The sequence below is a fragment of the Paramisgurnus dabryanus genome, chromosome 22 (assembly GCF_030506205.2).
Source record: "Paramisgurnus dabryanus chromosome 22, PD_genome_1.1, whole genome shotgun sequence".
Lineage (NCBI taxonomy): Eukaryota > Metazoa > Chordata > Actinopteri > Cypriniformes > Cobitidae > Paramisgurnus > Paramisgurnus dabryanus.
In genome coordinates this window covers 22,199,985-22,227,618 of record NC_133358.1, presented here as the reverse complement: position 1 = coordinate 22,227,618, position 27,634 = coordinate 22,199,985, and the positions used below count along the sequence as shown (strand labels likewise).

Genomic DNA, 27,634 nt, shown 5'->3' with positions numbered 1-27,634 from the left:
TTTTTGTTGTGTTAGCTGTATCTTTTTAGTTATGAAGGCTTAAATCCAAACAAACCAACTGCATTTGATTGATATTAATTGGAATGCACGATCAAAAAATGAGATTTTTTAAAAATTAAGTTATGTTGTTTTGCAACCAAACTCTCAAACTGGGATGGCACCCATTCACAAAGTACAGCTTTGGACCCAAAGAGTTCATATTAGTAGCTACAAATTGGTACCAAATGTATACATATCTGTACCTAATGGTCCATATTAGTGCTGCACAATTAATCGCATCGCAATCGCAATCGTGATGTCAGCCTGTGTGATTATATGACAGCAAAATGTTGCAATTATATTAAATAAATAAATGTGTGGACTTTTAACACAAACTTTCTGATAACTGTTTGATGATTTTTCTTGCTGTTTAAAAAAAGAAAGAAAAACGAACAAAAAAGGCAGTGCACGTGTGGCATGCACGTGTGTGTTGTGTCATTTATACCAGAGCGAAGATGGATGCAGAGGAGGTTGACAGTGATCTGGTAGCTAAATAAAACTCTATGTCTGTTGTATGGCGGTATTTTGGATTTAGGATTACTGACACTGAGCAGTTGCTACATCACGTGGCAATACGAAAACATTTCTAGTTTTACAATACATTATCACTAAACTGTGTGTGGATTTTCCTTAAAACCCATCAAGTTGATACCATTTAGTATAATCGCAATCGCACATCGCAATATTAGTGTCAATAACCGCAATGGGAAAAATTACCCAAATCGTGCAGCCCTAGTCCATATTAAGACCTTTTTAAAGGTACTGCCCCAGTAACAACAGGGGTACATATTTTGACCTTTTAAACATATTTTGAACTTTTGTCACATTTTGTTTGTGATCAAGTTTTTACGCAGCGCAACTTAAAAACATTTTGAAGCCACACAAATGTACCAACACATTTTACAATTTTGTAGTATTTTTTAATCCGTGTACACTTCCAATTCACCTCTCTCAAAAAATATACAAAAGTATTAATAATACATCTCAAATTCAAACACGCAACAGACCCACACTCACAGAAACTGAAGACAGTGACTTCCTGTGCAACCAGACGTACTTTGGATACAATATTACTATGAAGCAATTCAGTTTTATGCTTTAACAGCTGACAGCACAAGAACCTGCTGATTTTCTATATGCAGTATTGTAAACTGTTGAGATGATCAAATATTCACATGCAAAACAAAAGTGGCAGCTCAAAACTTTGCAACTGCATCATACAAAAATATGTACATTTTTAAATTATATAATCCTCAGGTTGTTTTTAATGGCTTCCCCAGCGGCTACAGAACAGACGCTACACAACAACCCTATTCAGTTATTTGGAGAATGACCACATGTTTTAACTTGAATCTAACACTATTAAACTAGCAGATCGATGTACTATCCACTGCACATGATATTTTGGCATCATTGCTAATGCATTCAACATTATCAGGAGAAATGCTTGAGGAAAAGTTATTAACTCATCATCTTTTTTTTATTCATCTAAAACCTTTTGAAGTTGCATTATGCTATTTTCTGTTTTTAATGCGCTTTTAGTGATACATTTTTACTTTATTACTGTCAGCGGGAAACCTTAATTCCTCTTTTTATGTTATTCCCACTTGCACTCGTCTTTATTACAGTAATTTAATTGCTCACTGTTTGGTGCCAGTTAGCATTCCTCCTCCCTCAGCAACCTCAGGTCAGACTATCTGACAGAAACATGAAATGTAGAAAAAGATCTGAGAGTGAATTGAAATTCATAGATTCATAGATCTGAACAGTTTGAAAGATGATGGAAAGCGTCTCTAAGCACAACGTGTGTACAGTAAAGTGAACTATATGTGTAACTGACTGTGCAGACATTGCCACACATTAGCTTGCTTTTGAAATTACACAACATTAACAACCAGACGAGAATCAGGGTTAAAAACCCAGAAACAAAGCTGCTTGGATGATGGAGATGTTACGTGTTTTTTTTAAACTTCCATGGCACTGTCCATCTTTGGCGTCTTGGAAATCCAGAGAGTTGATTGGTTAATGCTTGTTTTGGTCCGTGGTGTACTGTATGAAAAAAATTTATATTAGAAAAGCTCCCTATTAATAGCGACCATGATGACGTGATGTGAGGGTTGATAAATATGCAAACATAACTTTATGCACTACTTTATGTGATGACTACCAATATTTACATTTCATTTACATTTATGCATTAGGCACACACTTTAATCCAAAGCGACTTGCATTGCATTACAAGGTATGCATTTATTTAACATGTGTGTTTCCTGGTTTCAAACCCATGATCTTTTGCGCTGCTAACACATTGCTCTACCACTGAGCTAGCTATACATTTCATGCATTTTGCAGACACTTTAAAAATATATAATAAAAGCTACGGCCAGTTCTCTTTATAAAATCTGCTTAGATTTTTTTTGTTAAGTTTTACTGGAAGAATTTAATAGCATTAAAGATAGTGGACAAGACATTTAAAGGTTTAACTCAATGAACAGATGGAAGTAAAAGCAGCTATTATTTTCCCTTTGTTTTATGCATACTCTTGATATCGTATTTAATCATAGGAGCAAGTGGCAAGCATCGTAAAACAGACAAGCATCATCCGTTAAGGAGTTAAGACGTTTATCCGAAAGCTTTGAACTCGCTCCAGGAAGCCTTTTACTGAATAACTCACACTTAGTCATTGCCAGCGATTAAATGCATTGTCTGAGTCTGCCCCAGCGATCGAAAATATGTTAAAAAGACATCATCCCGTAGGAGCTAGAGCCATATAAATATACAGTAATACATTACACAAATTAATGTTATGCCAAGAATTATCTGGAAGGGTAAAGAGAGTTGAACTGTGTTTCCTTTCTGTTGAGAAGGTGATGGTATGGGTTGGCTTGGGGAAAGAAAGGCTTGCCTCAGCAGTTATGTTGGCCCATTACCTGCTGATCTGGATATTGACGGGAGAAGCTGAAATAAGACTTTGTCTCCAGTGATGTACTGCGGCAGCCCCCCCCCCAAAAAAAACATATATGCCAGATGCACACTAGTATAATAAATGCACTGATGGCAATTAGTATGGACTACACTAAAGTAATCATGATAAAGTCTTTAGGTTAGCGGGGGAAGCCTAGTATTAGATCTTCAATAGTGAACACAAGCATTAACAAAGATTCTGGATATAACAGGTGCACCCCTTTTACTATGAATAGGTGACAATGCAATGCCAAATATGAACACGCCTTCCGGTTATAAGAACCAATCATCAATCGATAAAGATCGCAAATTGATAATGATTCTCTGGGGGAGTGGCCCTGTACAGAGTGGCGTGAGGTGCTTAAAAACTGCTGAAACAACCTTTTTAGCCTAATTTTTTGTCCTTAAGTAGGAATTTAATCTCGCATGACTGAAATAACTCCCCCGAGGCGTTGCAAACATGGCTGTCTAGTGGTGGGACTTCCCTAAATGGACTTAATAAAGATTTCTATATCTTAAAATGCTGTTGAGACACTGTTTGTGCATAGCACATTACATTGTGCATTAGCTCTGAATGTGTTTTTAAGGGGATTCGATCTTAATGGCTCACCTCTTGCTCAACATCTGGAAACAGCAACTCCCTGAAGCCACCAAGATCAACAACAGTAGTGGAATGGTGGGAATGATCACATAGATTAGCAGCATACCTAAAAAAGAACAAGTTATCCATCATATCCAGGAGTTATGCTGTTGGCGTATAGTGTAAGTTAAAGGGATAGTTTACTCAATAAGAAAATTGGGTAACACTTTACTTGAAGGGGTGTTCATAAGACTGACATGACACGTGTCATGAACATGAAGGACATTTTATTAACTTTTATGACAACTGTCATTAAGTGTCATTTGTTCGGCAATGTCATTTTTAATGCAAAGATGGCATTGTTTGAAATGTCTTGACATAAACCTTAAACCATTATTGTACTGTTTTAGTTTCATTTTAGGTGAATGGTTTTACAGATGCAATAAAATATAATATTATAAAATGTAATTATTATTATTAAATTATTGATTTTATTTGTTACACATAGAGAAAACTTTGTGAACAGAAGAATATTCATGAAATTGTTATAAAGTATTAACACTAAATGACATTTTAATGACAAATTATATTTGTACCACTGTAGTTGAGGTCAAGAAAAATATTCATGACGCTGTTATAAAACTATTTGACAGAGTATTAACGCTATAATGACATTTTAATGACAAATTCAATTTGTATCACTGGCAAAAAGTGGTCAGTTATGTTGTCTTGGTAATGTCAAGTTGTCATAACAAGTTATGATGTATTGGTTTATGTCAAGTTGTCACAGCAAAGATATCTCAAACAATGTCATCTTTGCATTAAAAATTACATAATTTAACAAATGACACCTAATGACAGTTGCCATAAATGTGCTTAAAATCTCCTTCAAGTGCAGGGCACGTGTCATGTTATGATTATTAAGATGTCATGTCAGTCTTATGAGCACCCCTTCAAGTAAAGTGTTACCGAAAAGTCTATCATCATTTTCTCATCCTCATGTTGTTGTAAATCTGTATACATTTATTTAAATATATAACACAGAAAAAAGATATTTTGATTAATGATGGTAAGCACACAGCTGATTGTAACCATTCACTTCCATAGTATTAAAAACAAATATGATGGAAATCAATAACTGTGTGCTAACCATCATTTATCAAAAATATCTTCTTCATCATTTATCACAATACTTCCATAATACTGGTTTTCCTTAGCCTGGTTAGCCAGACCTACATCAAGATGTAAGGTCTGGCAACTCTGCACACAAACGGCTCAATGCAAGGGGCGGGATATAAGGTTGTCCCTCAAAATGCCTCTGCACGCAATAGGATAGCGCTATGACGGATCAGAGCAACGAAGAGGGTGACGTAGTTACCGTAACCAGTCGGCAAAACTCCAAACACATCTTTCTTGCTTAAAAAGGACTTCAGTAGGGTTTATTTGCTCTTCTCTCAAAGAAAAACATAAGTCTAAGTCCTCCAGAGTCGCGGCCAAAGCCGCTTCAAAAGATAGCTGTTCGCCAGCAGCAGCAGCCATTCTCTGTTTTCAAGTAGGAACCGTTGCAGCTCTGTCGTCATCATGTTAAGCCCGCCCCACAGACGCTACACACGATGTGATTGGCCTGACCAAATTTTGGTTTTTGGACCGGTTAAGTGTATTGTGAGTGCCTAGACTAAACCCTGGCAGCAAATATATTTTGCGGCCGCTAGGGTGCGTCTAGATTTCTAGGCTAGGTTTTCCTACTATGGAAGTCAAGGGTAAAAATCAGATGTTTGCTTATCATCATTTATTATATATCTTCTTTAGTGTTTGTCAAAATAAAAAACTCATACAGGTTTGTACCAACATGAGGGTGAGTAAATGATGACAGAATTTTTATTTTTGGGTGAACTATCCCTTTAAGCTTTAAAGGGATAGTTCGGCCAAAAATGATTTTAAAACCATGATTTACTCACCCCCAAGCTGTCCGAGTTGCATATGTCCATCGTTTTTCAGACAAACACATTTTCGGATATTTTAGAAAATGTTTTAGATCTTTCAGTTGATTAAATGTAATGTTACGGGGTCCACCCATAGTCCACGACCTTCAAGCCCAAAAAAGTGCGTCCATCCTTCACAAATTAAATCCAAACGGCTCCAGGATGATAAACAAAGGTCTTCTGAGGGTAATCCGCGCAGTGTTGTTGTAGAAATATCCATATTTAAAACTTTATTAACGAAAATAAATACCTTCCGGTAGCGCCGCCATCTTAGTCGCGTTCGCATTCAGGATGAGAGCTTACGCAGCCTACGGAGGCTACTCTGCTGCTGCTCTGTGCCCCCGCCCTCCGAATTTGTCATAGGTCACTAAGAAAAGTGCGTACACTACGCTAATACTCTCATCCTGAATACAGAGGAGTCTAAGATGGCGATGCTACCAGAAGGTATTTATTTTCATTAATAAAGTTTTAAATATGGATATTTCTACAACAACACCGCACGGATTATCCTCAGAAGAACTTTGTTTATCATCCTGGAGCCGTTTGGATTAAATTTGTGAAGAATGGACACACTTTTTTGGGCTTGAAGGTCGTGGACTATGGGTGGACCCCGTAACATTACATTTAATCAACTGAAAGATCTAAAACATTTTCTAAAATATCCGAAAATGTGTTTGTCTGAAAAACGATGGACGTATGCAACTCGGACAGCTTGGGGGTGAGTAAATCATGGGCCGAACTATCCCTTTAAAATAATTGTTACTTGAGGGCCCAGGCATGATGGGTTGAGGGCTTTCGTCATGGTTGACTTGAGGCGTTCTTCTTTCCACCAGGTCTTCATCTGAAAGATCTAAATGACATAATATAAGAGTTATTTGTTAATCAGTGTCAACAGTGTGTTAATCTACAACTTTTAAAGTCTGTAGTTAAGTCAAATGATGATGGATCTGACACTTGGCTGCTTACCAGAATCACGCCCTGCAGGTCTGTCACTCTGCTCTTTAACCAGGTAGCTCTCTGCTCAGAAAAACATTTTACACTCATATTAGTATATACAAATTTCCTGCAAATGAGCAGTATATATTTTGGATGCTGTTAACAGCTTAGAATGCCCGATTTCTTCTAGGCTTCTTAAATTTCCAATCCAGCTTTACCAAGAAGACAACATTTATTTTCAAACTTCACAAGCTAGGAATGCTGGTGCACCAGCTAGCTTAGTTTTGCACCAAAGAACAAAAAACAAAGCCTGAAAATTCCTAATGATCTATGTTGGTCTTTTAGCAGTGAATGTGCAAATCACCCAGTACCTGGTTCATACTTGCAGATAAAATTGTGCTTCATATTGCACCGGTCATCGTTCCACTGATAGAGATACGGCCCACCAGGCCCGGCCTGAGCTGTTGGCTGATGGTACATCACCACACAAGCTTCTCCTCCACAGGACGGTTCATCAGCGTACCAATTTCTGCAGAACAAACAGCATAATATTTAGGTAAAAACACAAACTTTATTCATATTATTTTTATTATTCGTATATATTATTTATTTGTTATTGATAACTGCTCATAAATGTGACCCTCAAACCTCTTACCTGAAATGTGAGACACTTTCATCTGTCCACTTGTACAGGTTGGGACACGATGCGAAACTGCCGGGCTCTGGAGCGCTCTCGCTCTCCACGCGAGTCAGACCGATCCAGAAGTCTCCATCTGTGATGCTCGTTCCACTGACGGCACCGGAGGAGGAGGAGACGCTCAGTTCTTTCAGGAGATGTTCGATGTGCTTCTGCTCCGCTGGGCTTTCAATGCTCAGCAATGAACCACCGTCCATCTCGCACGCCTCCAGAGCCTCCCAGAATGCCACGCGACTCGACACGTCCCTGAAGTAAGCAATCTTATAACATGGATGCTCAGGACTACCCTGACACACAGTTTGACCTGGACAGATAAAATACATACTGTATTGTTTTTCATTTATCAAAATACTAAACATCATCACGACTTTACTATATATATACTATATATAAAGCTATACAAATCTAAAAAAAGCACATTGCAAATTCTATTATACCATGGTTCCTATGTAGATGGTTTCATAGTAACTTTTTAAGAGGAATTTAAGAGCTTACATAAATTATTCAGATATTTAAAGGATGCTTAGTTGAAAGACAAAATAAAGGTTTGCATGGTGCCGGGTGAGAGAGAATAAGGCAATGAATTTGCATTTAGAAGAAATCATAAAATTCATCTTCATTATATAAACTTAAAGTACACTAGTGGGTTCAAGAGAGAGAAATGTAACTGTGATTAATACACAGACTGATAAAAGTCTAATAATAACATTAGCTCACTGCCCAGGAGGTACTTTAAATAATTGCTTGGTCCAGATCTGCTATATCATCAATTTAAGATCAGTAATGGGCCAGGATAAACTGGAGGAAAACTGGACTCAGCAATTTCCCAACCAGCTTCCTTAGCTTTCTTCCTCAATTCGTGTCTTATTGGTACAGTTTTCCTCTTCCAAACATAACACGTGCAGTCAGTGCAGCTTTCCAAAAATTCAATAACCCTTGGCACATTATTTTAGTTGAGGCGCATCTGTAAGCTCTCTCAGGTCTCTCTCTCAATGTTTAAAACATTATTTTATTTAAATGTCCCTAATTCAAAAAGTCACACAAAACTTTAAAAATTATCTTTAGTACAAATAATCTTTGTACAAGAGTACAAAAAGCTGATCTGGCAAATTTTGCGGTATTCAAGAATCTTTAACTGTACAATAAAATAGTACAGGTAAATATGAAATAAAAACATAATAACAGGTTTTAACTTGCCAATAAAAACAGAGTGTTAATTGTGTTCATTACAGTTTATAACTTACAATTTAGGATCTGGCTAACAGAAAATACAATTAGAAAATATCTAAATTCATAGGAAAAAATCATTAAAATAAATAAAACTTGAGTAAATTATCGTGTGAAAACCTATTGGAGAATAGCAACCGTTGCGCATTAATTTTATTACAAAAAACAATAAATATTGAAATATTTGGACATATTTAGTCGCAGTCTAAAACTGAAAAGGTAAATTATATGTAACGTCAATTCTCTCAGACAGTATATTTTTATATTTATATGAACTTACCACTCACAACTCTCGCGCCACAGACGCACGAGGCGAGAAAAGTCAAAGCACAAAAGATCCGGAGTGCCGCGCGCATCCTCGCTTGTTTCACACACGCATTTGAATAACACGATGGAGGGAATTACAAACGAACTTTATTCAGACTTCTTTGTCTACCGTTTAATGGTGTCGTCTCTTCTTAATAGTATGTAAAAACATGATTTCCACCTAGCTGAACTGACACTTTGCAAAGCATCTGAATTCTGGAGATACAGTGAGAGAGGGGGAGAGAGAGAGAGAGAGAGAGAGAGTCGCGCCTCCACTCGAGTGGGCTATCAATGCGCGGGGGCGCGCCTGTACTGCAGGTGATCGAACAGGGCGCAGATGGTCATCACCTCTTTTATTAAGAGCAACATATGTCTCGGTTATAAGGTGGATGATGGGACAGGTCACAAACACAGCGTTGGGGTGGATGAAAGTGATTTATTGTGCTTAATTGAAAGCGTTCTTGAATAATATGCTACCAATTTAATAGAGCAAACAGTATTATTTATTGTTCACAGGTGTAAAACAAAATTGCTAATTTGCAGATTTGGAACTTGCACTGTGTGGCCTTGGTGAGATTGGTGTGTTGTTTGGCAACCTTTTTAAGACACACTTCATGAGTGCTATTTTATTACATCCAACCCACCACCCCAAAACTAAATTAGGGTTTTAATATTGTTCATCAAACTAATCGAAAACCAGATTATTTTACATGCAATCTTACTTCATAGCTCCATATTACTAATGTACATGAAAATTTGTACCAATTGCAATGGCTCCTAAGCAATTTTAAGAGAAACATCTACAAGAAAGTTGAAAAATGCTGGGTTGTTTTAACCCATAGTTAGGTTAAAATATGAATAAAACCAACTGTTTTGTTTAAAATAACTATACAGGTTCAACTGAAACAACACAGAATTTGTAGAGTAAACTAGGAAGCTTAAGCTGATTTTTCATCTGTCTAAGGTTTTTTCTTCATAGAAGATAAAATAGTTGTCTATTCATCCCTGACTGCTTCATGGTTCTGAATCACAAGCTGAATATTTGAGTTTTTTCATGTTGTCCTCAAACACGTTTCTCAATAAGATAACTAATTATGTTGTCAAAGCGAGACGTCAGCTCTGTGTGCGGATTGATCTGTTCATCCAGCAGCGTGGAGCCTTGCGATCCGAAGGCTGTTAACCGAGCTGTAATATGCTTGGACACAAAAGTGCTATTACTTAATTTGCTGTTCTCTATCGATCACTTATTTTTCACTGCAAATGCCATTCGGCTTCTCGAGGGTTCAATAACTACACAGAGATTCTGTGACACATTATCAATAGAAAAGCAGCTGCGTTATTACTGGGACCCTTGTCAAAGGAGGTATTAAAGAGATCTGGCAGGAAGCACCGAGCAGAAAAGAAATGTCGGTTAATCACAAAAAAAGGGGATGCTGAGTGCACTACCGGCCAGCTTGCAGAAATCAAGCAGTAGTTGGGGAAACCGGGTAGTGCTGATTTTGCAAAGCCAGACAATGGGGCAAGTCTGCAAGCTCTGTCAGAACATAACATGACTCTTTTCAATCTCATCATTTCTTCCTCTTTCTTTCCCATGTCTCAGATCAAGTCACACTGAGTTCATTCTATCACTGCACTTAATAGCTCAGAAGTAATTATTACTACCATGTTCAAGCAGATTCCAGATCCACATTAAAGGAATGAACTGTGCTTTTCTTATGTAAGGAGGTGGATCCAAAGGTATCCACTTTAGCAATGCTATTGCTTTGTGTCACCAGACGGTCCAACCCTTTTAAGAGATTGGCTAAAAAATGCATTCAGATTTTTGGTGACACTTTTATTATTTGGAAACACTGACGAACTTTAAGATGTTAGCAAGGTGAAACATGGATAACTACCAGAAAACTTGTTTTTTAAGGTCCATTTGTGCCACTTTAAGCTGCCCTGACCTATATGCACTTCGACCCTGTAAACATATCTCTTCATTAGTATGTACTCGAATTGTCAAGAAGAGCCTAATTCTCATTCTAACAACATCATTGGCCCCAAAGCAACTATACACACCAGTGAGTATTTAAAACAAAACTCGTAGTTCAATTAAAATCAGTGTAAAAAAAATTCAGTTAAAAAACATAAAAATTCCGGCAGCTGGGGTGCCGGAAAAACAATGTGCACAATAAATTACAGAAATTTTCTGTGATACAAAAATATTTTTTTTCCTTTAATTTTACATGACTGAATTATTTATTGATAGTTAATGGAACGTATTTGCTTTATTGTCTTACGTGTATGCATTTAGAAGAAGTAACAATAACATTAATTTATAAATGCATGCAGTTCACATGAATCATTCCCTACACGTCCACCCTAAGGGTCTTTCACAGCAATGCCATATAAGAATCATTAAAAAAGCATTTATATAGTTTAAAGATTTTTTTCAAAAACAATAGATCTCATTCACTAAGAATGTGTACGCCTAATTTACAATCATGATTGTACAAAAACTTTCATACTAAAATTTATTTTAAATGTATACCAAAACATAAGAACAACTTAGACCACATGTACGCAATAATCATGAACCAGGAAAAAATATATAATATATATATATCACAGATATATATGTTCTTATAGGTTGTTCTTATGTTTTTGCAAACATTTAGAAGAAATTTTAGTATGAAAGTTTTTGTTGAAGCATGATTTGTAGGTTAAAACGTTTGTGCGTACGCATGCTTCATGAACACTGAAAAAAATGATTCATTCAATTTACTAAATTTTTTTAGGTAAGTGGTTACAATTAATTTATTAAAACTACATTTAAAGAAAAGTTTTTTGTTTTGGTTTTCTAATTTTTTTTGTTTAAATGTAGCTTAAATAAATTGATTGCAACCACTTACCTTAAAAAAAATTAGTAAATTGAATGAAAAAAAATTTTCAGTGAATGAGACCCATTATTTTGGGATACAGAAAGGTTTTTGGATGTTAAAGGGTCTTTATGGATCCATATATCCTAAATGGTTCTTCTATGGCATTATGTAGGCACCATTAATTTTAGAGTGTTCAAGGAAAGCCATAAAGGCTTAGATTTTATTTTATCTAACAGAGATAATATGGAAAGGCCAAAAAATCCATTGACGACTGGTACTGTCTTATTCCATCAACCTTCATCCTTAGTTCTCGGGAATATAGGTCTCTAAAAAGCACATAAGGGAAAAGTGCGGGCTGTGAAAAATGACACCGCAAGATACCAAGGGTGAGAGACATAGTCCTGTCATGGGTCACTCCACCAAGGATGTATGATTGGCCCCTCAAGCCTTCAGGGTAAATGAGAACGAGCTCTTTGGTGATTGGATTAAAGTCTACAGTTGTGAGATTAAGGGAACATTAAGGAGAGGGAGTGCCTGGAATCAATTTAAGAGTCTCTGCATTCAGATCTATATGCACGACGAGTCTAAATGTTCTTCCGTATTCAATAACTCGCATATCAAACTGATAATTGACCCATATCATCTTTTCCCATAATTCACTTCTGGGATATTGTAAGTGTGAGTTTGGCATGCCTTGAAGAAGTATTAGTGCTCTATTATTAACGTTTCATATGAGTTGATTGGGATTGATCAGTGGTCCGTGCCACTACACAAGCCAATTAATGGCCGTCTCTAAGGGAGAGTCTGGTTGCCTGAGCCGCAATAGATGTAAATGCCATTGATTGACTGTAAGAGTTAGTCTAAGTGATTTGGCCCTGCATGAGTATTGGGTACATCTTAGAGAAATCTTTCACATCCATCACAAAAACTGTTTTATCATTTCGTCTCGGAGGGTGTTTGTGTGCAAATTTAAAAGACAGCATAAACGATCTAGTAAAAAGGGTTTGGGAAAAGTAAAAGTGCAGTAAAATCAACAAGGAAAGGTACTTCCTTAACAAGCAAACCTCTTTATGACCCCTCTGAGACGTAAATGAACCAGGCTGCAATCTCGTTCAGCGCTCCCTCATCATTTAAAGAGGTCATTGACTTTCCCAACATCCTCCCTGTCCCAAAAAGCATTGGCTCTCTGGGCTGACATCAGCTGGTGACTGGGTGCTTATACCAGAACTAATGTAATGAGTAATTACTGTATCGCCCGAAGGGCAGCGCTGCTACGGTGGACTCAAGCATTAAAGCATGCAAATGTAAACATGCCAAACCAGTGAACAGAAAGCTGCATGCTAAAAATGGACATGTTTTATTAACATATTTCCTGTTTGAATGATTGAATGATATTTTGTATGTATTTTCTTATGTACACTGTCAGAGAATATTAATCCCAGCTGTCACTTGGTAGTACCCTATCGTGAAAAGTATAGGGTGAAAAGTACACCTTGGCAACCTAAAGAGTTCAAATTGGAGGTACATACTGGTACTAAAGAGTGCATATTAGTATCTCAGAGTTATATATATGTGCCAAATGTATACATGTATGTACCTTAAAGGGACACTCCACTTGCGGTACCACTTTTAGCATAGTTTAGCACAATCCATTGAATCTGATTGGACCATTCAGCATCGCGTAAAAAAAATAACAAAGTTTCAATATCTTTCATATTTAAATCTTGACTCTTCTGTAGTTACATCGTGTACTAAGACCGACAGAAAATGACTATTTTCATGCACTGCGTAATATCATTGCACCTCCTGCAGCCATGTTACGGCAGCAAAGTCCTTGATTAATACGCCAGGATGAGAGTAGTCTAAGACATATCTGCCTAGAAATTCGCAACTTTAAATTTTTTTAGGAAAAATATACCAAACTCTTTGGTTATTTTTTAATGCGATGCTAAATGGTCCAATCAGATTCAATGGATTGTGCTAAGCTATGCTAAAAGTGCTAGCGCCAGACCCGGAGATCGGCTGAATGGATTCCAAAACGGTAAAAATTAAATCTTTAACTCTAGGGGAGCTGGAAAATGAGTATATTTTCAAAAAAATTGGAGTGTCCCTTTAATGCTACATATTATGATCTTTTAAAGGGTACTGCCCCAGTGACAGCCCATTTTTTCTAATAATGTATAACAAGAATACTTTAGACACTAATACAAATCTTTAATATTATTTTACTCATTACTGTTGTAAAAACTGAAATTCAGAGATGTTGACATGTTTTTATCTGATCTCCTCTGCTTATTTTAACTAAATAAAAGTGTAAAAGCCGTAGAGAGCTAGCAGTATGGGTAAGTGACTTCTGTTAGGACCAAGAACAAGGGGTGTATTTACCCCCAAATTGCCCTGTTTCCACAAATGGACTCTTATTGATTCTAAGAATACATCCCCTCAAAACAGATAATCTTTTACTGCCATTTGCCTCCTCTAGTCACCACTTAAGTATAATTACCCAGAAGTCAATACCGCTGCCAGGCTGCTACCACAGTTAACCTCTGAATCACCAGTCACATGCAAGCCCGATTGTCCTTTTAGCCTTACAGAATGACCAAATTCTAGGTTTTTAATTAAACAAGCATACTGTCAATTAATGAAGCTGTTCCCAGTGTTTAAATGTGCTTGAGGTATCTTAAAGACAAGTTTTAGTCAGCAGATATGAAGCCAAAGGGGAACTGCTTTTACCTGCAGTTTAGCTAGACGAGGCAATATCAATTTGTGTCATGATCACTTTCATGGCTTTTCTAATCTCAGTGCAATGTTGTCATGTGTGAGGTAGTCATATCAATATTTGGTTAACCCGAGTGATATCTGATGTAATACAGTATTCCCCTAGTGTCCCCTCCAGTTCAACAACCATTAACACTGGTGTCAGTGTTGCACTAATGCAATTTTGTACAGCTTAGGAATTTTTCTACTTGAATTTGTATAAAAGGTACTGAAAGCATCATGAAGATAATTCAGCCATTACGATGAGCCACAACAATCATTATAGGTTGAGTCTGATGAGTAATGTCCACCTCATCCCCCTCTGTCATATCCATTACCTTACCTTAAAGCTTTTGACAGTTTGCTAAAGCATTATTTAATGTTTCCTAAGCTGTTTATCTTGTATAAACACTTGTTGTCCACAGTTTAGGTGATTTCATTTTTTTTATGTTACAAACAAGGCAAAAACTAAACCTATAAACAGTTTATTTTTAGTGTAGTTGCATCGTGTAAACCCATTTAACTGTAAATCACCTGACTGATTACCAAAAGCAAAATGTGTTCTCTTTATCTTCCAAGCTCTGCCGTATTTGCTGATTATGTTTTGCGATTACTATTTTAGGAACATATAAAAACTTGATTATGCTAACCACTGCAATACGTGCCCTGAAAGCGCTACCGCAATTGTAGCTAGCATTTAAGAAAATCAATTTGCAGTTATGAATTGCCCGTGTCATAATCTCTCTAGGAGATTCTACATTTTCTGGTATTGGCAGTTGATTTATATTGCAGATGAAAAGCCAACTATGAAATATGTAACTAGTACAACCACCACTACGGTCAAACTGATATTCTGCCAACATTAGAGACAGATATTTATTAAACTAAAAATGCATTTATCATGAAAGTCTTTTTCTGTTTTAATCAAGAGTTAATTAAAACTCTTTAGATTCTATTACAGAATTGCATTGCATGGCTATAATGGATCAACATAAGTATCGCTCCATCACTAGATTTATAATTATGCACTCTGCAAATAAACATCAGCTTTCCAGAACACACACACACTAAATATTTATCAAATGTATACACACCCTTGTGTGTTTCTGCATAGCACATATGTCTTTAAGCAATGCTGCAATGTGATTTGTCTTTGGTCTATACTTGCATTGCGCCAATGGGATAAAGAGTCTAATTGATGGCCTGTAGTATTCCAGCAAAAAACAATTAGAAATCCTTCTCTGGGCATATTTATCTTGGCCAGAATGCCTGACCAATACAAAAATCTTAACTGTAATTGATTCTTCTCCATATTAATCACTACATTTTGCTTTACAGTAATCCTCAGTTGCACTTTGACAGTGTGATTAAGGCAACTGTATTATTTTTTTTTAGTTACTGCAATATTAAGTCTTATTAACACAGAGAGTGTGTATTGGATATATTTAATATTTTATTCTCCTTAATGTTTGATCAAATAGTTTAAAAAAAAAAAGCACACATATGTGACCCTGTCTGTGAAAGATCTGCACACTGTAAAAAGTCCCTTTATTTCAAAAGTTAAAAAAGCAACGTTTCGGTCAAAGACCTTCGTCAGGCAAACACAGAAGGTCTTTGACCGAAACGTTGCTTTTTTAACTTTTGAAATAAAGGGACTTTTTACAGTGTGCAGATCTTTTTCTGTTTTTTGATTCATCTTTTGATCTTGCACCTGCAGACTTTTTTGGATGTGGTATCCTGTTTTCTCTTCACCCTGTGAAATCCATATAATCTAATGAGATAATGCTCTAAAAAATATTGCTTGGACTCAACAACAACAAAAAACATTAACGCAACAGTTTGCATCAATTTATTTATTTATTTTTTGAGTTAAGACAACGACTTCTGAAAATAAGTTCAACAAACAAACTGGAATTTTTTTTAAACAAGTTGAAAATGAATACCTAAAACTTTATTTCCCAATAATTTTTTATTAAGTGCTCTTTTTTAAACTTTTTTTTACAATTCTTGTGGCTTTGTTTGTTCATAACTTTTTTAAGCATTATGTACCCATTTGTTATGAGTCAACGGGGGTAAACTGGGTGGGAGGGAGTATGGGTAGGTAGATTGGTATGTGTTTTATGCTTTCATACATAATTTGTTGTAAAAACGAAAAAAAAGTTATAATTTTAAATCTTGTTTTTTCCACATTATTTTAAATTTGATTCAATTTTTGGACACTGATTTACACAAAACTACTAAAAAATATTTTAACTTTTTTATTTAACAACACTTTGCAGAAGACAACGAGTCTTTGCATTTTTGCTAAATGCATTCTGATTGAAACAGCATGTAAGATAATGCTCAGTGAGTCTGTTCACAACTTAAGCAAATGATTTACTCTTCAGCACACTGGTAACCTCTTACAACAACATAACAGACATAACAAAACATAACTCTTTTAAAAACCATTATACAGAACATTAAAACATTAATAAGTCTTGTCGTGTTTTTATTTTGATTAAAGGGGACTTCTACCAACCTAGAAAATGTAAAAAATAAAGATTTAACTTAGTTTTGGTAAACCATTCTCTGCAAGCATGTAAAAATAGGTCATTGAAATTTGTCTCCCCCTGTGATGTCAGAAGGGGATTTTATAAGAATAATACTGCTCCTTAATAATGTTTTAAGCAAACTAACACAGAAAATTAAGCTATAGTTTCACTCAATATTAACTTGATGTAAATTGTTTCAATAAATCAATTATTTAGAATTTTTAACTTGCACCAATGCATTAAATTAAGTAGTGGCATTTAGTGAATTAAGTAGGGGTAACAGATCCCCTGAAATACTTTTTAGATTGGAAGCATCATAGTTTTATGTCAATCATTGATTTTACTTTCTTTCACATTTCACAGAATGTTCTTACGTAGGATGATTTTATGTAGAAAGAGTAAATCACAAAAAATACTTCATCTGGGTTTTGGTTCACAGTGCATAGAGCAACGCACATCACCGTTGTTTATGTCTCCACCTATCGGTAATAAATGGAAATACACAAATATGTTATCAGTTGCTATCGTTGACAGATAAGCCTCTACAAGCAAAAACGACTTTTATATGCGTTTACAACATTTAAAGTCTAATCTCTTAGTCATGAGCTATCAAATAATCCAAAGTATCACACTGGCTGAAAAAAAAACTAAGCTATAGACACTACAGAAAATATAATTTATTGAAAGATTATAAAGGAATTGTACTGGTTTACTTTATTTGTGAGATATTATCTAACACTTACATATAGTATATTGGATTCTGTTTATACATGCTAAATATGTCTTATCTATCTTATCTTTAAGTCTTATAATACACGATAAATCTGTTTTATCTTTTCCATCTTATCGCTATGGTTACCAAGAATGGCTCCATATCGTAACCTTACATAGTACGCACTTTGCCGCTGAAACATAAACTCATGTTGTACTTCCGTGGCACTTTTCGACAGCACACACACACACATTTCGGTGGTGAACCACACAAATCGGGCGGCGTCCGGTCATTTAATCGCCCGTATGATGGGTTTGTCTTACTGCACGCGGTTTCTCCCAAAGGAATCTTCAGTCGCGCTGTCTTTGAGGGCAACACCGATGCCCGCAGGGGATAAGGGGAGGTAACCAAATTACACGAGCAAACTACAGCCGAGCAATGTCAACACATGATCTGAAGTTACAGCAGTCAACTCGTCAACGTGAAGAGAAAGCAAGCGTGGCTTGTGTCGTCTCAAATCAGGACAGATATCACACGCGCACCAACAAATCACAGTAAGTTTAAAAGTTTCTACTTGAATTGCGATACTTTCTCTTACGCACTTTCATTTTGTATTTCTTCCCCCCTTTTAACGTTAAAACACATTGCAAATAATGTTATGGAAGTTTGCATTATAACTGCACAGGTTAAAGCCATGATGTATGAGCATGCGTTCACGTGCCAGCATTCATTTCTCTTACGTAAGTTGTATCGGTCATAGTTTTTGCACAACAACAACTCGACAATAAGTCGATTGATTTAAACTTCAAACAATTTCTACTGCGTCTCATGATTGATTTTTAGTTGGCACCTCCCCAGTTACGTAACAAGTATCCATTGTTTCCAGTACACAGACAAAACTGCCAAATTAAATAGTTAGGGATTAAATCCAGATTACAGAATAGTCTTAAACAACATGTTTGCTTGCTTACATCTCAGTTAATTTGTTTGCTGATATTAAACAACACACCTCCATAACAGAGATAATCTGTTAAGTCTTCATCTGTATTAATTTATACTCGTTAAACATGTCTTACCATGTTTTGGTGATTTAGTAGTTTGTTACACCCTTTGCATATTAAAAATGCATTAATTTGACAAATACAATAAAAAAAATTCTGCAAATGTGAAAGCACTGGATAAAACAATCAGATACACTGTCAATGCTAATTTCATGTCCCCATATACGAAAAAAACATCTGTGGGTGTTCCTGCCATTCTTTTAAGGGGAGTTAACCTTGACATCGTGTTTTCTAAGTAGTCCAGACATGGATTTAATGTGTTGATAGGAACAGTCTCGGTTCCAGCTTTTAAATGGCAAACACTTGTTTAGTTCTCAGAATGTAAGCAAGCATGAGAAGTTACTTCCTGCACCATCAGCTCAACGCATCCGCAATAAAAAGGACTCTGAATCCAAAACTACTGCAACTTCAGTGTCACAACATTTAACAGGCCAGCAAACAAGCAGCAAAGGTAAGTTTATAGCTTTAGATCACACACATACTGTAACAGTTGTAATACAGTGCAGTTGTATTATGAACTATATTGTATTATAAATTATATACAGTGTTGTTCAGCAGTATAAATCCACTTTGAAATTTAGAGATTCAAAAACTAATTTGAACATGAAAATTACAAAAACAGTATTATTTCACACTTTTCCCTGGAAACTAATCAAATATGCACATTTGTTTGGGATAAAATGGATCAACAGGTTTTGCACAAACTTCTACAAAAATTCTGAAATGCATTTTTTTTCACTCACAAAATGCAAAATAGGTAATTTTCACAATTGGACTTAGACTTTGAACAGCACGGTGTATATATAAACTATGTTATTATGCTATCATTGGTAATGCTTTATCTTGTTTGGGCTTGTTACTGATCAGATTTGCAGATCAAGAAGATCATACTACTCAAGTCTGACAGAGACTCCAGCGAGATATCTGAAGATCAAAGGAAATCTGTAAGAATCACGACTGTTATCTCTATCAGTTGTCCTCCCAAAAGAAATGAAAAAGACATAGGAGAGGACATAGAAGAAACACGGCAGAATGATACTGACATGTGAGTGTGATGGTTTTTTAAACATTTTTAAACCCTGCTGTAAACAAGATGTTTAACATCCATATCATGTGTTATCTTTTAAAATATATATATGTCATATACGTATGTATGTTTGCACATTTTCTCGGAAATGCATAGACTGATAAAAATGTATACACGTAATGCACTGCAAGTTGCGTGGGATGAATGCATGTGCCAGTGAACATGGCACCTCACATTATTCACTCCTTACCTCTTCCTTTTAGTAAATGTTATATCTAAATCATATTCCACTCAATAATACATAAACAATGTGCATTATAATATCCAGTACCACTTTGTGTTCTCTGCCAGCAAATGCTCTTTTGACCTACGACTGGGCATGGTAGTCCTTATATAACAATAAGTCATGTTTATTGGGCGTGATTTATAATGTTGACTGCTGTGTATCTCCAGACGTTTGCTGTTTTCTGTTAGTATCTAGGTGTGTTCATGTGGTCACATGGGAAAAGAGTGTTTACACTTTTAACTTGGAAACAAAATAAATAGGTAAAAGTTTAGTATGGCCTATTTTAACCTCTAATACTTTGCCTATTAGCTTGCATACTACTCGCATTTTGGCTGTTTGTTAGTACTTATAAAGCACATATTAATGCATGGCAATATTTTACATCTTTTAATCCTACACCATACCTACACTTAAATGATACAAAAACAACCTTATTTCATATTAATACGCAGTAAATTGGACGGTTATTGAGGCAAAATACCCCCAAAAAAATGAAAATTCGGTCATCATTTACATGCCCTCATGTTGTTTGAAAATTGTATGCACACAGGTACCCATTGACTTCTATAGTAGGAAAAACAAATACTATGGAAGTCGTTGGGTATCATTAATAGTGAATATGTTTCCCCATTCTTAAGCTTTCCTTTTTGATATATAATGGAATGTGACTGTGGAAACACTCCATTGATGTGATTGTTGCATGATTGTATGGGCATGTGTAAATGCATGGGAGAAAACAGTTTGGACCCCTCCCTTCAAAGCAGGCAAAATGCTTAAAGTGAGTGAAAGGATAGAATGCTGTTATTCTTGTTTCACTGCGTTGCATTGATGAACATATGAGAGGCGTTAATGTTGAAAAAATATTTATGGGGAGGACCAAGCATAGCGTGTGAAACGTTGAGCTTTGTTTTCTTCATTGTTTTTCATCTTGGTTTATCTGCCTGAGGTTACTTTACTTTGTGAATCTACGTGAGTTGGCTTATCAAATGTTGCATGAAGATAATATTTAATCCTTAGAGTTTTTCAGTGAGAGATTGTTTTGTTAATCTTAAATCTCTTTATTCAAAAAATATTTTCTTTATTTTACAGTGACACACATGAAACGGCAAGAAAAACAGCTTATCAACACTACACAGAGGTAAGCATCCATGCTAAGATGTAGATATGCAAATGAGTAGTATAGTGAAAAAAGGATGATAAAATAAATTTAATACTAATGGATATTTGCTTTGCTAATCATTTAAATGTAGTGCTGGGAAAAGATTAATTGCATACAAAATAAAAGTGATTTTTTTGCATAATATATGAGGGTGCGCTGTGTGTAATTATTATGTATATATAATTACACACACATTCATGTATTTAAGAAACATACATGTTTATATAGATTTATTTATATTTTTATATATTAACAATAAAAATGGATATATAAATAAAATGTTCTGAAATGTATATATGTATGTGTGTGTGTTTAAATATACATAATAATTACACACAGTACAGACACATATATTAGGCAAAAATTCACTTTTATTTTGTATGCGATTAATCGCAATTAATCTGTTCCCAGCACTAATTGTTTAAATAAAAAAACAAAAATGTATTTATTGCACTATTGCACTATATATGTATTTATTGCACTATTCTTTAAGTGTCTCAGTTAGAGTCGCTCTAATGCTTGCAGTTTTGTTGCTAAGGGTATATATTTCAATGGAATGTAAAGCTCAACTGTAAAGTTGAACTATTTGTTTAAGGAGCTATGGAATGGGAGTGGTGATTTGTTTAAATAACTCAATTGTATGAGAAGCATTTTGTTCGATTTTCCCAGGCAAGTGTGCAGTTCAGTTTTTCAATGTAAAAATGTTCAATACTGCAACGCTTGCCTTGGTGGTTCTATTATTTAAATTTTTTTAACATACTGACACTAATCTAAACCTTTTTTGGTTCTTCTTACAGCTAAAGGACAGATTTTCAAAAACAGAGACCTGTAGTGAATTATTTCATGACGGGGATGGGCCAAAAGCACCTTTTGATGAAGACAGCTTTTCCACTCGGCAAAGTCAACATGGATATACCACAACTAAACAGGGACGAGACACAGAAATACTGCACAACATAGGGCTTTGTGAACAAACAATAAAAGCCCACGACTCACAAAGACACTCTACTCAATCTGTTTGTATGATACAAACAGAAGTCAGCAAGGGAACAAATGCAAAAAAGGACTCTGGAGCCAGTGACTGTAGGGAACATGTTTCAACAACTTTACAGAACCACAGTAATCTGACCTCATCTGGAAAGGACAGTGGCCTAAAAACAAGCACCGAGGTCTTTGCATGCTTATCCTTGGCCTCTTTTCACACAACTCTTTCTGAAAGCACCTCTGTGCCGGAACAAAATCTTCTCAATCCTTCCTCAGCTATGTTAGCATCTGCCATGGTCTCAGTTCTTGCATCCCCTTGGAGTGGCCGTGTAGGAAGACCTAAACAAGGTGGCAATGAGGTAGAGCACGAACCCCAGGATTGGAGACAAAACGCCAACCTATCTACTTCACTTCGCCAAGAACGCCGACAGCAGTTGTTTATTGCCTCCCATAGACAACAAGCTGAACATATGTTGCAAGAGCCCAATGACAATGACAGGCAATTGACTGCTAGAGCAAGTCACAGTTCTCCCGAATGGCAAAAAGAGAACAGTTCCCCGAACATCACAACTACAGTTCAGTCAAAAAGAGCCGTTATGAAATCTTCCTCTACGGACACGTATAGAGCCACGTTGTACAACAGTGCAGATCTACAACGTGTTTCCACACCTCTGCACAGTGGTCAGGTACTCAAGTCACCCCATTCTGAGGAATATGGAGAATACAGAATGCCTGAAACTGAAGCTCAAAATGAGCCTTTCAAATCATTGAGCTCCATGCCTACAACAAGCAGCCTACTTTTGTCATTGAGGAGGGCAAATTTGAGACGGCTTAATGCTGAGACAACACAGATGCAGACTCCGAAAACTGCGCCTGTCAGGTCCCTTACACTGCCAAGCAGATGTGTAGGGAAGAAGACTCAACTGTATGCCTCTTCTTTAACTCCTGATGACCAAGTTGGAGATACAATAGTGTCATACTCATTTCTGGACACTGCTTCAAAAACAGAGGAAATATCAGATACAAGTCCTTTTCCTTTCTCACCCAGAAATAAGAGAGTAGTGACAAGGACACCACTGTTTCAAAACAAAACGGAGACAGAGATTTCAAAGAACCCAGAGACTTTCATCACTAGAACTGTGGAGCAGCAGTTTCCCAATTTCAAAACCAAATCTAGCCCACCTGAGTTCCTCAAACCTCAACTTCATTCTCATTCCTCAATTCCAGTATATTCCAGTACTGAGGGTGGTGATCAAGTGGAACTAACTATTGTTTATAGTACAAACCAGCAAAACAATATTAACAATAATCAGGACACATCCCAATTTTCTAAAACAAATTCAAACATGGATGTTTCACACACTGTCTTTAATAGTGGAGACTTAAAATCACAAAGCAAACAAAATATACCACGCAGCAACTCTATGAGTACAAGAACCTTCACAGACAATCTTAACTTCTCACCCAGGAAAGGAAACTTTTCTGTCGATGGAATTAACACAATGAATGGAGGGCAGATCATTTTGGACTCTGAGAAGAAATCTTCTCCGTCAAGTCAAAGCCCAATGGATCTTTCAAGTCCTCTTTCCCCAAGAAGGCCTTTGAGAGACTTTCGTGTTCCGAGCATCTATTCATACCTACGAGAGTCCAGCCCAGCTGTATCCTCCCCTAGTTCCCCTTCTACTCCTTTCTCCCACATACAGAGAGCTGAAAGTTCTTCCTCTCCTATGCAAGGTGGAGGCGAAATACTGCAGAGTGACAGAAAACCCCCTCCTTCAAGATTTTCTTTTGACGTCAGCCCACTTGAGCCACCTGCACAATCATTAAACAAAGGTTTCTCCAGTTCTCTTGTAGGCCCAGCTCAATCTCTGCCTCCTGATTTTGGAAGAAAATCTGCACCCCGTCTTAGCACTTCTCCGTATTCTACGCTCATATCCTCCAGACATGCACTCAACGGCAATTTACGGGGAGTTCCCTCTCCACCTGCACCCAAACCGCAAGATCAATTTACGTCTGATGATATTACAACCATATATGTTTACCCCATTAAAAATACAGCAAAAGGGTCTCCCAAGTACAAAAGCATACTAAAGAAACCAAAGGAACAACTAGGTTCTCCTGACAGAGAACAGAAGACAAGCACAGGAAACACTACTCAGGATTATTCAGGTGCTCTAGATAATGACATACCTGCCCAGCCATACCTTTCACAAACTTTACAAAATGCAAGTTTTGTCATGGAAAGCCAAAGTGCAAATACAACCCCACACCCAAGGCAGCCAAACACATGTCTTCTTGAGGAACATAATGGCTCAACGACGGTTCAGCTTAATACGGATAACTCTGACCCTAAGCAAACACTAAGTCAGAAAGAGAATGCGGTAACAGCAGAAATTGCAAAAGATTTGCACATGCAAGAGAGATTGCAGGAAATTCCTAATTCAAAGAAAGGTCTCTTTGCATTACGCTCTAAGAAAGACAGCGTCTTCACTTCTGACTCTCTGGCAGACAAAGATGTTGTTACTACTCCGTATTTTAAAACCAAACGAAATTCACCAGTATTTAAAACAGGCAGCAGGATTGAGCAGATGTTAAACCGATTGAAGCAGACATTTGGTGGCAAACGTTCAGAAAACACTGTTGACTCAAAAATTGGTAATACTGTCACTCAGACATCCTTACACACTGAGACTTGTAAAAGAGATAAGAAAGAGGAGAAAAGATGTTCTGAGAGCCAATGGGAACCTTCTCCAATTAATGATAAAGCATCTTTGAAATCATTTTCAACATCAGCCCTAATGAAAACTGAGAATACACTGAATGCAGATGTGCTACAGAGGGTTCAAGATGAAAAGAAGCAATTTGGGGGCCAGTGGGAGGTCAACCATCCAAACACATCAGTGACCACTGATAAAGCACCTTTACCTTCTTTTGAGTCATTATCACCTTTGACATTTAGAAAAGTAGAGAATACACTAATTGTGCATGGACAAAGCAGGGTTAACGGTGAAAAAACACGTTTTGGGAGTCTATGGGATGCCCCAAACTCATCTCTGACCACTGACAAAGCATCTTCTGAGTCATTATCACCATTAACATTTAGGAAATCTGAGAAAATACTAAATCTGGATGGACAAAGCAGGGTTACAGGTGAAAAAACACATTTTGGAAGCCAACGGGATGCCCCAAACTCATCTCTGACCATTGATAAAGCATCTTCTGAGTCATTATCACCATTAACATTTAGGAAAACTGAGAATACACTGAATGTGCAGCGGCAAAAAGGGTGGAGTGATGAAAATGGAAAACTATCTTACAGCAGCAATCTAAACTGGCAAAAGCCCTATTTAAGGAACCGGTCTGCCACGTTACCACATTACAGAAGTTCCTCTGTTGGTCCCCCATCACCTTTTAATTTGTTTGATGATGACTCCGAAGACGTTCAGAATGACAGCGTGTTTTATAGTCCAGTGAGCAAAAAAAGTAATTCGCTTTGCGAGTCTGATAACTTTTTTCAACTGAGCACTGCCAAGAGTCCTGTACGTCAAAACCTCATAAGATCTCACTTGTCCTCATCCTGTGTTAATTTAAAGTATGGTCTGAGTAACGGAAGATCGTTCTCAGTCAGCAGTGTGGTGTCAAGCCGCCCTTCAGGTCCAGGACGAATTTCAACAAGTAGCGTCAGTGACCTCTCAAGCTTAGATTCAAGATTCGACTCTCCATTTAATATTAGCTTTTCCCCTACCTATGGTTCCAAATCTGTCACCAGTAATCAGTCCCAACCTGGATGTACAGACTTTCGGAATCCAGATGAACAGGAGAACTTCTGGGATGACCCAACTCCACCTCCCTCACCACCTTTCTCTTCTTCCCGTCGCATATCTCAGGCTGCTGTTTCCCCCATCCGGACAACTCCAGATAGTCCTTCTCCTCGTAGACTTTTATCATCAAGGAGCTATTCAACCAGCTTGCCTGTTTTTGAGGAGTCTGGTTCTGATACGTCTGAGGATGAGTACTATCTTGATAATGGTGGTGATGATGACTTGGAAACAGAACTTTAGTAGAAAGTATTATATGTTGTAATTGTTCAGTTTTATTACTTGTGTTGCAGTGACACTGGACATTTAAAATGTGTTATTTTGTGTGCATAGGATCTTTCATGACAATTTCATGAAAGCCAAAATAAGCAAATCAAAATTATGAAACCATATAGTAATTACATTCATGAATCCATGTCTAATAAAATAATAGTAAAGTTATTCATCTCAAAACAATTAAAGTATTTTCCTGTGTAATACATAATATCATAATTACGACCTTTTTAAATCTCCAGTGCTTGCGGAAAATGTTTGATTTAATTATGAATGCATTTACAATGCAATGCAATGTTGTTTTAGCAGGTCTTTTGATATCTTTTGTATTGAGTCTTTCAAATAGGGAATGATCACGTCATTGCTTTTGTAGAGGGCTGTCTGTTGAAGGTCATAGGGTATTTCAACGTGTTGTAATTGGAAAGCACAGCGTGCCAGTCACAACATTACTCTTTCAGACATTGTATACTTAGCAGCTTCACAGTGGAAGTGAACCACGACACAAAATCACCAAACAATGTATAAAAATATCTCTGTCTGTCTGTGTATGTTGGTTAACTTAGCTAAACAGTCCATAAATAATGTTTTGAAACATGTTTTAGTGATGCGATTAGAAAGGGGGTCTAGTTAATGTATTGCACACACACACAAACACACATGGATAGTTAAGTAAACGTAAATGTGTTTTTTAAAAGTTGTTTTTAATGTACTAACAGGAAATACTGTCATATTTATATTAAATAATTGCACGTAATACATGAAATATGTAATATATTACAAAATAGAGAAAATTTATGTTTTATTTGAAATGCAGCACTGTCTAAAATAGTATGAATTGTAAATAAAAATATTTTAGAAATCATTTGTATTCATCAAGTGAACTGAAAGGCCAAAGGATAGCAGCACAAAGATAAGCTATGATGCTCATTGTAAACAGTGGTAAGTTAAATGTCTACTAATAACACAGAAACGACTACTTAATTACTTCTGATGAAATCAGTCTGATATTATTAAGTGTCATGTTATAACTTGCTATGAATCTTAACATTAAATGTAATTACGTAAGGGTGTTAGGAGTTACACCTTTAATAGCCCAGCAGTTTTTGGCGCTCTTTTCTTAGCAACGCTAAGCGAATTTGTGTATCTAGGCAGGCAGTTGTAAAAGAAATCTGACATTTTTAACTTGTAAAAGGCGGTTTTGTGTTATTAATAAAATCTAAGATTGTTAAAAAAGACGTTCGCCAGTAATATGTGCTCACCCGTTTCCAGCATTGTGTTGAATCAGTGTTTTCACGTTGCTCCAGTAACAGCTGTGGCATGCAGTCACCCGCCCGATCGAGGAATTAGGTCATATTTACGACGGGATTTATTTTATGGAATCTTCTTAAAATTTATGTTATCCCGGACTTTTAGCTTCTTTTAAGTTTT

At 36.5% G+C, this 27,634-nt stretch overlaps 2 protein-coding genes across 3 annotated transcripts; one reads left to right on the top strand and one right to left on the bottom strand.

Annotated features, from left to right (window-relative positions):
- Positions 1 to 943: 943 nt before the first annotated feature.
- chodl (chondrolectin) lies at positions 944 to 27,579 on the bottom strand. 2 transcript variants are annotated; one of them, XM_065258273.1, is made up of 7 exons: positions 27,466 to 27,579; positions 7,157 to 7,502; positions 6,873 to 7,030; positions 6,532 to 6,582; positions 6,329 to 6,415; positions 3,614 to 3,710; positions 944 to 2,088 (listed from the first exon to the last, which is right to left on the bottom strand). In XM_065258273.1, the coding sequence occupies exons 1-7, from the start codon at positions 27,476 to 27,478 to the stop codon at positions 2,004 to 2,006; spliced, it is 837 nt and encodes a 278-aa protein (XP_065114345.1). In that variant the 5' UTR covers positions 27,479 to 27,579; the 3' UTR covers positions 944 to 2,003. The 2 variants fall into 2 exon arrangements, with proteins under 2 accessions (XP_065114345.1, XP_065114344.1); XM_065258272.2 differs by lacking the exon at positions 27,466 to 27,579 and adding an exon at positions 8,706 to 9,353.
- On the top strand, positions 17,904 to 27,068 carry LOC135740176 (uncharacterized). Its single transcript, XM_065258270.2, has 5 exons — positions 17,904 to 18,152; positions 18,971 to 19,110; positions 19,527 to 19,704; positions 21,062 to 21,110; positions 21,929 to 27,068. The coding sequence occupies exons 1-5, from the start codon at positions 18,037 to 18,039 to the stop codon at positions 26,174 to 26,176; spliced, it is 4,731 nt and encodes a 1,576-aa protein (XP_065114342.1). The 5' UTR covers positions 17,904 to 18,036; the 3' UTR covers positions 26,177 to 27,068.
- Positions 27,580 to 27,634: the final 55 nt, after the last annotated feature.

Bases quoted from the DNA above. Each gene is read 5' to 3' on its own strand.
- LOC135740176 (XM_065258270.2), top strand. From the start codon at position 18,037: ATGTCAACACATGATCTGAAGTTACAGCAGTCAACTCGTCAACGTGAA. The intron at 19,111-19,526 runs GTAAGTTTATAG...GTTACTGATCAG, and splicing joins CCAGCAAACAAGCAGCAAAG to ATTTGCAGATCAAGAAGATC. The intron at 19,705-21,061 runs GTGAGTGTGATG...TTTATTTTACAG, and splicing joins CGGCAGAATGATACTGACAT to TGACACACATGAAACGGCAA.
- chodl (XM_065258272.2), bottom strand. From the start codon at position 8,781: ATGCGCGCGGCACTCCGGATCTTTTGTGCTTTGACTTTTCTCGCCTCG. The intron at 7,031-7,156 runs GTAAGAGGTTTG...TTTGTTCTGCAG, and splicing joins GAAAGTGTCTCACATTTCAG to AAATTGGTACGCTGATGAAC. The intron at 6,583-6,872 runs GTACTGGGTGAT...TTTTCTGAGCAG, and splicing joins TATCTGCAAGTATGAACCAG to AGAGCTACCTGGTTAAAGAG.